The 8823-nt window shown below is 38.6% G+C and overlaps 1 protein-coding gene across 12 annotated transcripts; it reads right to left on the bottom strand.

Moving 5' to 3' along the window:
• Positions 1–1268: 1268 nt before the first annotated feature.
• LOC149157631 (uncharacterized) lies at positions 1269–5572 on the bottom strand. 12 transcript variants are annotated; one of them, XM_089435937.1, is made up of 7 exons: positions 5349–5572; positions 5185–5217; positions 4542–5057; positions 4275–4401; positions 3129–3613; positions 2288–2371; positions 1269–2107 (listed from the first exon to the last, which is right to left on the bottom strand). In XM_089435937.1, the coding sequence occupies exons 3-7, from the start codon at positions 4722–4724 to the stop codon at positions 2075–2077; spliced, it is 912 nt and encodes a 303-aa protein (XP_089292063.1). In that variant the 5' UTR covers positions 4725–5057; positions 5185–5217; positions 5349–5572; the 3' UTR covers positions 1269–2074. The 12 variants fall into 12 exon arrangements, with proteins under 12 accessions (XP_089292063.1, XP_089292069.1, XP_089292064.1 ...); XM_089435943.1 differs by having other exon boundaries at positions 5027–5057; positions 5349–5571; XM_089435938.1 differs by lacking the exon at positions 5185–5217.
• Positions 5573–8823: the final 3251 nt, after the last annotated feature.

The raw sequence follows: 8823 nt of genomic DNA, 5'->3' as shown, positions 1-8823 counted from the left end.
GCCTATTCTCAAATTGGTATTAAACCCATTGAAGTGTAAATCATTGGGATTAACTAGTAGTTAAGATAGAATCAGGTATCTAAAAATGTCATATCTATTGAATGAAATTGTGCAAGTGATTAAAATTTATATAGAAATGTAATCATATAACTAAAAAAGGTATAAACATGTTCTACCTGTCATTGATCTCAAATAACCCTAAAACAGCACATGACTCAACCTACCTCAAAGAAAGCTCAATCTTGAACATGCCCGTGATAAGATAGATGACGTATTAAGAGCTCCATTTCTCAAATCGTTTCTTATTCATCTCTATACATCATCAATTCTTTAGCACATTTAAATCCCAACAAAACTTTGATATGTAAAATTATATTACCCTGCCCCCTTTTAGACTGCTAAATGAGACCATGCATAACTGCATTTGACCCTGTATCCAAGAAGACGCTTTCCAGCTATGCATAGATACAAGACGCTTTCCAACTATGCATAGAGAGCATCTTCCATATTCATTTTTGAAAAACGAGATAATTTCTTTAAATCCATTTTGTTCTAAAAATACAATAAATAAAACACATGTTGAATTTCTCTTATATATGAAATGATGAAAAATAAAAACTTTGATATGTAAAATTATATTAAACTGCCCCCTTTTAGACTGCTAAATGAGACCATGCATAACTGCATTTGACCCTGTATCCAAGAAGACGCTTTCCAGCTATGCATAGAGAGCATCTTCCCTATTCATTTTTGAAAAACTATATAATTTCTTTAAATCCATTTTGTTCTAAAAAAAACAATAAATAAAACACATGTTGAAGTTCTCTTATATATGAAATGATGGAAAAATAAAAACAGAGTTGCAAAAATATATGTACAGAAAGCTCCCTGACAAGAACCATTTAGCACCAGAATTTAATCTTATGAAAAAAACAGAAACATAAAATCCAAATTACTCTCATTTTCCAAAGTATGAAACACTATGAATATTTGTATCATATTTAATTTTTTTTCACAAACTTCTTAACACAACTTATTTAGGACACTTGCAACAACATGGGCACCTAAATTTATTTCCACAAATACCTTTCATTTACTGCCTACGTAGTGAAGCTTCATCATTCTCTCAAAGTCTTCATCAGAATCATGCATTTTAAGCGCATCAATACCATCAAATGTAAAGAAAACCAATGTTTTGAGAGGGAAGCTAAAATCCCTGAGGATAAAAAAAGAGCAGAAATATTAGTCACCATGCTTCAAGAACATCGTAGAGAAAGAAAACCTGCATGAAACAATATGGCACTGTGGTAACCCATTGCATTTTACACGTTAAAAACATCGTGATTGGGTGCAGAATTCCCTGTTCCACAAGGTTTAAATGTGTACCAAAAATAGGGCAGCAATTTCACTACAACAATAAACGCATCAACACAAAATCCTTTCATCGGGTTGCTACCATTCACTTTTACAAATTCTTAGTAGCCTGTCTTTCTAGGCAAACCAATAGCAAGTTCCTTTCCACGGGCCCAATCCCGCGCCGTAGTTTCACTTTCACCGGGCCATATAATATCAGACAATTTTGGCTTTATATGATATTGATAGTCACTGATGGTGGCTGTAATTTCTGGAGGGGTGACCGATAAGCTGGTTCGGTTTGACCAGTAACCACTGTTGTGGATGTGTGTACTAGCTACGTTGATAATCTCAAAAGTAGATCCCATCAAGTCTCCATTTTTGTCTAATTTCATAGGACACGCAATGTCGTTGAAATGAATTTGCAGTATTATCTTTCGCAATTGTGCTCCTCCTTCAATGAGATCACTGGTTCAATCCCAGCAGAGCTCAGGGATATGATGACCGGGCACAATTCTTACGCAAGCGGAAATCTGTGGCAGCTCAGTAACTTGTCAAAGATGGAGGCTTTACATATTCCATTTGCTAACTTATCTGGGTCCTTGCCTCCAGAATTAGGTAAGTAACAGAATCGAAGTAGGTTGGTGCTGAACATCAACAGGCTTACTGGATCAATACCATGGTAGCTAAGCAACAGTATGAGCTTGAAGACGGCCAACTATCAATCCGCCAAGGGAACATGCTCACCATTTCCCTGCACGTTTTCATGAAAAATAAAAATGAAGCCTTAACTTTTTGAGAGAAATAATCATGTAAAGGCGAAAGTCATTTGGAGAAAAAATTCTTTATGTCGTTCGTGCTTTTCCCTGTGCTCAAATCAGGTAGCTCTAAGGAAGAACATGATGCAGGATCTTCATTTAGAGATCGTTCGTACAGCTGATAATGGAGACTTCTTTTGGTTACGAAGTCGGTTTGATCTTCTTACAGGTGTCACTTTCATCTGCTCTTCACTTGAACCCTGCATTGTAGACAAACAACTCATAAAAAGGTATCTCTGAAACCAAATTTTGGAGATACACAATCAGACAAGTATGAAATTGGATCACTATCTATAACTCATTCAAATATTTCCTACATGCTGGTTTGTTTTTACATATTTATGGAATGAATTGAGGACTGCCCAGAAGAAAATTTTCAAGGGAAGAATAGATATCCTAGAAATAAAATGGAAACAAGGTGCAGTGAAAAGAGATTTGACACTGAAATAAGAACATGAACAACATCTTTACATAAAATTGCTCACACAACACTGAAAAAATCTGATAAGATATATAAGAAAGATTGGTAGAATGGAAGAAGAGCATCCCCGGCTCCTAGAGAACTATTTTACCAACCTTGTAATGAAGAAACCAAATTCCATTTTTACTTGAAATGCAAAGGAAACAAGGTGCAGTGAAAAGAGAATTGAGACTGAAATAAGCACATGAACAACATCTGTACATCAAATGGCTCGCACAACACTGAAAAAGTCTGACAAGATATATAAGGAAGATTGGTAGGATGGAAGAAACCAAATTCCCCTGCTCCTAGACAACTATTTTACCAACCTCGAAATGAAGAAACCAAATTCCACTTTTACTTGATATTCAATGGCAATTGATAAGCAAGAAAATGCCTTGCAAAGGTTGGAATATTATTTCAAAACCAAAACACAAAGGTAGAAAAAACAAAGGAAAAGCTTAACAAGTTTGATGTTGGGATTAAAAATAGAATACCTCTTTCATCAGAGTTGTGAAGCTCCCATAAGATGGAGAATCATCCATAGACATCTCTTGAGTAGCCATACTTCCTTGCTCTGTTTCTGAGTATGTGTTGCTTCTCCTAACCTTCCTCTCTGGGGTGTGAAATGAATTTTCTTGGGTACTTGATAAAAGCCAGGTATTGAGTTTTCTTTCTGAAGTGTTTACCACCTTTGATGGCAAATACTCATTAAGAAGTTCCACCTTCGGCACATAGGAATCCCTCGGCTCGAAGTTATTTTCGCAGGGCACAGTCATCTGCATTGAAGAAAAGTGATTTCTCTGGGGATATAGTATCTCCCTTCTCGGTATGGAATGACCATCTTCTGTAGGACCATTTTTCTCTGCTACAGTGTTCTGATCATGTTCTTGGGCTCTCTTAGGACTTGTACATTTGGCACTCTTTCTATACACACTGACCAAATATGTAGCAAGCATCACAACTGCAAAAATAGATGCACCTATAGTTCCAAAAAGCAAGATATATTTCAGTGATTTTGCTGGAGTACTAGAATCTCCGAGATCATGAACAACTGATATGTCTGATCCCCCCTCCCTACTACTCTTTTCCACTAGAGACATGACAGATTCATTATGTCTGAATTCAAATTCATTTTGGCTCTCAAAATTTAGTGTCTTGGACTGACTGGCCATTGCAGGAATATAGTAATCACCTCCACCTGATGATGTGCTCAGTTCCTCTGGATCTTGAATGAAAAGGCTCTCAAAACTCTGTATTTCACTGTTAGTTTCTGTTTCAGATGAGGAGAAAACAAAGTCATGTGAACCACTATTACCAAAATGAGACTCAGATTCATGAGATACATCTGCACCAAAGTCCATAATTGATACCAATTCAGGAATACTGTCCTCAGAACTATTAACATTTTTTTCTGCATCTACTGGTAAGTTTTCTATATCATGTACACTGTCTAGAATGACAGATTCAAGAACTTAGATATAAGCAGAGTCGGTCACGTCCCCTTAACATTCAGTGGAAGCCACTAGGGTTAGAATATTGGAGGGTCAAATTGCCCTAGCATGCACCTTCTACTGGTCGAAGGGTTGAGGATTCCCGCACAATGTCAATTCGCTTTGTTTTACAGAGTATCGATGACTTACTGCAATTTATGATGGGGACCACCTGGTTAGGCTCTGCACCCATAGCTCCAGAACTCCCATCCCATGTTTGATCACCTGGACGAAATGAACCACCATGCTCCCACTCCATGTGATCCTGCTCTGCATCCTGCAATTGACAGAAATTTCCATGTGATTATAAGTTCACCTTTTGGATCCCTTAGACATGCCTTGAGCGTTCAGAGGATGGTGAGGATTCTATGTAGTCATTTGTAGATTTCAAGGAAATATTTTAGAAAAACAAATTACCTTTAATATTGGCGAACCATGGAGGATCGTCCCGTAATAACCCAAGGTATCACGAACCAGTGGACAGCAGAATGGAAGGTAAAAGTTAGAAATTGAAAAATGACCCTTGTCTAGGAACCTAATGCAAGTAAATACCTGTAGAAGCCAACAGGAACTAGACCGCAATAGATGCATAGATAACATAGAAAGATAGGGTTATCAGATTTAAAAAAAAAAAAAAAACCAGTTGCAAAATTCCTAGCAGCAAATAGAAGAAATCCTCTGAAGTTTTCCAGGAATGTTTTTAGATAAAAAATATTTACCTGTAATCTTGGCAAGCAATGGAAGAGCACCACAAATTACAAGAAGCCCATAGAAATAAGTAAGAACAAACCCTAGCGGAGCATGGTTTTCTTCGTATGTTTTTTGGAAGGTTCGAGAAATACGATGAGATTTTGAAAGAAGCCAGACCAAACCCCAACGGAGCTTTTAGAAAAACAAATTACCTTTAATATTGGCTAACCATGGAGGATCGTCCTGTAAGAACCCAAGGTATCACGAACCAATGGACAACAAAATGGAAGGTAAAAGTTAGAAACTGAAAAATGACCCTTGTCTAGGAACCTAATGCAACAAAAACTGGTAAGAGATTTGATGTAAATACCTGTAGAAGCCAACAGGAACTAGACCACAATAGCTGCATAGATAACATAGAAAGATAGGGTTATCAGATGTTAAAAAAAAATAACCAGTTGCAAAATTTCTAGCAGCGAACTGAAGAAATCCTCTGAAGTTTTCCAGGAATGTTTTTAGATAAAAAATATTTACCTGTAATCTTGGCGAGCAATGGAAGAGCACCACAACTTACAAGAAGACCACAGAAAGAAGCAAGAACAAACCCTAACGGAGCATGGTTTTCTTCGTATGTTTTTTTGGAAGGTTTGAGAAATATGGTGAGATTTTGAAAGAAGTGAGACCAAACTCCAGCGGAGCATGGTTTTCTTCATATGTTTTCTGGAAGGTTCGAGAAATACGGTGAAATTTTGAGATATGGCATATTAAACTAACGGTGTAAAACAACCCAATCGTCTAACACAGAATCAATGGCCCACGATTGTACACGGTGGAATTTTAGGGAGTTTCTTCATTTGTTTTATGGAAGGTTCGAGAAATACGGTGAAATTTTGAGATATGGCATATTAAACTAACGGTGTAAAACACCCCAATCGTCTAACACAGAATCAATGGTCCACGATTGTACACGGTGGAATTTTAGGGAGTTTGTCTCAGAGGGAACGCCTTACGACGTAATTAATTCATATTGAGTCAATTAGTTGGAGAAAATAAAACATGAAGTCTTTGTGAAGACATGCAACAGTTATCCCTTTGATTGATGAAGTTATCCCTTAATTAAGGATACAAGGATGAGTTGTATTTGAGTTGTAACTAGTTAGCTTAGTCAACTGAGTTAAGTCAAGTTAAATTAGTTCCAAATAGTTGGTGGAACTAATTGTGAGTTCAGTCAGTTAATACATGCATGCATGCAACTAATGTTCTCCAGGTAACTAGATATTCTCTCGTAAATAACTCATGCATGTCAGTTCAAACAAAGACCCAGTTGAGATTAAAGGAAGGGACAGTGTACTCTCAGTTGGAGGAATTTTCCTATAAAGGAAACTCATCCATGCAGAAGGAATTATCTCCTTCAGGTTTGTGCAGTTATTTCTGAGTTTGGTGAGTTGTGTGAGAGGTGAATTCACATAGGTGGCAGCCAGAGGACCCAGGAGAAACTGCACAATGAAATGGGAGGCTTGGAGGACTGAAGGAAGGCATATGCGTTGTCTATTCAGTCTATGAGCAGCAGTGAGGGATTGTACTGAGAGATGGATAGCTTGAGAGCTAAATCTTTGTGTAATCCTGAGATATTTCCACTTGTATGATAATACAGATAGCGAGGTTTTTAGCTGAGGATTTCCCCAGAGTATTCTTTTGTGTTTCATGTGTATGATTTCTTCTTCTCTGTTATATGTGTTCTATTTGATCTTGCTCAAAATCAATTAAACTTCCGCAAGTTTGTTTGTATAAGTAGATCAAGTATTTTGCTTTAATATATTGCATTATCAAGTGATCTACAGTGAGAATTTCTACATGGTATTAGAGCAAAGGTGATCAAAGCAGAGAACAGTATACAAAGAAGGGAGAATTTCAAAGTTTGAAGTTCCTAATTTTAGAAATCGAATTCTTATCACATCTCAAATTTCACCAATGGAGTTCAACGATTTGAGACTTGAGTATGCCCTGGAAGGCAAATCGAATTATATAGCTGGAAGGATCACATGGAAGCGGTATTAGAGGACAACAGTTTGAAGGACTTCATTGATCAAGAAGTCCCCAAGCCAGCAGCAGCTAATGCCCAAGAATTGGCGGAATGGAAGAAATGTGTGGCTAGAGCGAGGAGGATTCTTCTAGAGGGAGTTCAAGACCACATTGTCTTGAGTCTCCATGGGAAGGAGACACCGATTTCAATGTGGAAGACATTGAAGGATCTATATTAGAATAGCAGTGACCAGATGAAGTTGGCGTTGAAGGACAAGCTTTGGAAAATCAAGTGTGAAAAGGGCGACACGATCTCTACATATATGAACAAGCTCACCACCTACAGGGATGAGCTTGGAAGTGTATGAATCACGACAGCTGATGATGACATGGTGACTCTTGCTCTCCTCAATCTTCCTAAGAGCTAGCATAGCTACCAGGACTCAGTTAATGGAAGAGAGAAACTGCCAGATTGGGAACAACTGTGGTCAAATCTGATGTAGGAGGAGATCAGCAGAAGCACCAGAGATGGTTCTTCAACCAAGGAGGATGAAGAAAATTGCGCCTTGGTGAGTAAGGCAAAGAAAGGGAAGGAGAAGGATTCTCATCCCAAATCAAGTTCTTCTCATGGCGGGAAGAAGATTGAAAAATCTAAAGTGCAATGCTTTAATTGTCATGAGGTGGGCCATTATTCAACTAATGTCCATTGAAGAAATCCAAGAAGGGATCCAAGGAAGGATCTGAAGGTGAGACATTGGCCTCTCAGTTCGAATTAGATTTTACCCTCATCGCATGCATGGTTTCATCGATGATGGGTTGTGGTTGGTTTCTTGACAATGGAGCCTCATTCCACATGACCGGAGATAAGATTATGTTTAGTACCTTGGAGGAGAAACACCTCAAGATACTCATAGCAATGGGTAATGATGAAAAGTATAGTGTTTCAGGTGTGGGCACAGTTTCTTTTTAGAGGGAGCATGGAGCTCGTATTACCTTGACAAATTTGAAGTATGTGCCAGGACTGAAGAAGAACTCGGTATCGATATCGATGCTAGAAGACAAAGGCCATGATGTAGCCTTCAGTAAGGGAAAGGTTTTTCTTAGACACATACCCACGAGACAGGTGAAGCAGATCAGTTCACGAGTCAAGAAGTTGTATGCTCTTGAGGTTCAATATGCATGCAAAGCCTTGAGGAGCAAGGCAACTGTTAGAGATTTAGTGGTTGAGAGGGAGAGTACATTACCTCTCAACATGCAGCACCAGAAGAAGTCTCAAACAATTGTGGAGGAGCCAAAATTGGTGAAGCAGCTTCAAGAGGTTGTGGAGCAGCCACAACTGGAGAAGCGGAGAGGAAATTGAGTGGAGGCATCCACTCATGTAGAGACTTCTAGTAGGGGGAATTTCAATCCAAGTGGGAAAAGGGATCACATGCAGCCATACCTCCAGGTGAGAGGTGGGGCGATGTGAAGTGATAGTTGATGAGCCCCAAAAATGTACAATTATTTGGGCTCATTCAACCTCCTAATTTGGCTTAGTCCACCATTCTCATTTGTTTATTGCATGTTTTTGATTATTTTTATGTTAATAGAGTGAATTTGGTTAGTCATTATGCCAACAAGTCTAATGGGTGCTTTGTGTAGCCTTGTTGGTCAACTTGGAGACAAAATTGAAGGTCTTAATGAGCACTTGGCAGCCAAATTCGTGGGAGAACAAGCTAGAGGATTTGTAGGAAGGTGTCCCCCTCATTTATGGGCCCTTACCTCGACTTCTCCACCATCAGCTCGGAGTTCAAGGGCCACCGAATCAATCAGCTCAAGGGCAGCCAAGCAAGTCAAGTTGGACGGCTGTTAACTCCAAGTCTTGGGCAGCCAAGTCCCTAACTTTTAGGAGGACTGTTGGGTCCTCAAATTGTATAAATAAGAAGGCTTGGGGCCTCATTTTGGTTGGCTAGTTGGTAGTCATTTTTTGTAGCTAGTTAGTCATTTT

The sequence above is a fragment of the Pinus tabuliformis genome, chromosome 5_2 (assembly GCF_031772625.1).
Source record: "Pinus tabuliformis cultivar Carrire ecotype Pingquan chromosome 5_2, CPIR1, whole genome shotgun sequence".
In the NCBI taxonomy this organism is placed as follows: domain Eukaryota; kingdom Viridiplantae; phylum Streptophyta; class Pinopsida; order Pinales; family Pinaceae; genus Pinus; species Pinus tabuliformis.
The sequence above is the reverse complement of the archived record's forward strand: the minus strand, read 5'-3'. Positions and strand labels throughout refer to the sequence as shown.

Bases quoted from the DNA above. Each gene is read 5' to 3' on its own strand.
- LOC149157631 (XM_089435934.1), bottom strand. From the start codon at position 3,995: ATGGACTTTGGTGCAGATGTATCTCATGAATCTGAGTCTCATTTTGGT. The intron at 2,372-3,128 runs GTATTCTATTTT...TCTACAATGCAG, and splicing joins TCACAACTCTGATGAAAGAG to GGTTCAAGTGAAGAGCAGAT. The intron at 2,108-2,287 runs GTACGAACGATC...GAAAACGTGCAG, and splicing joins AGAAGTCTCCATTATCAGCT to GGAAATGGTGAGCATGTTCC.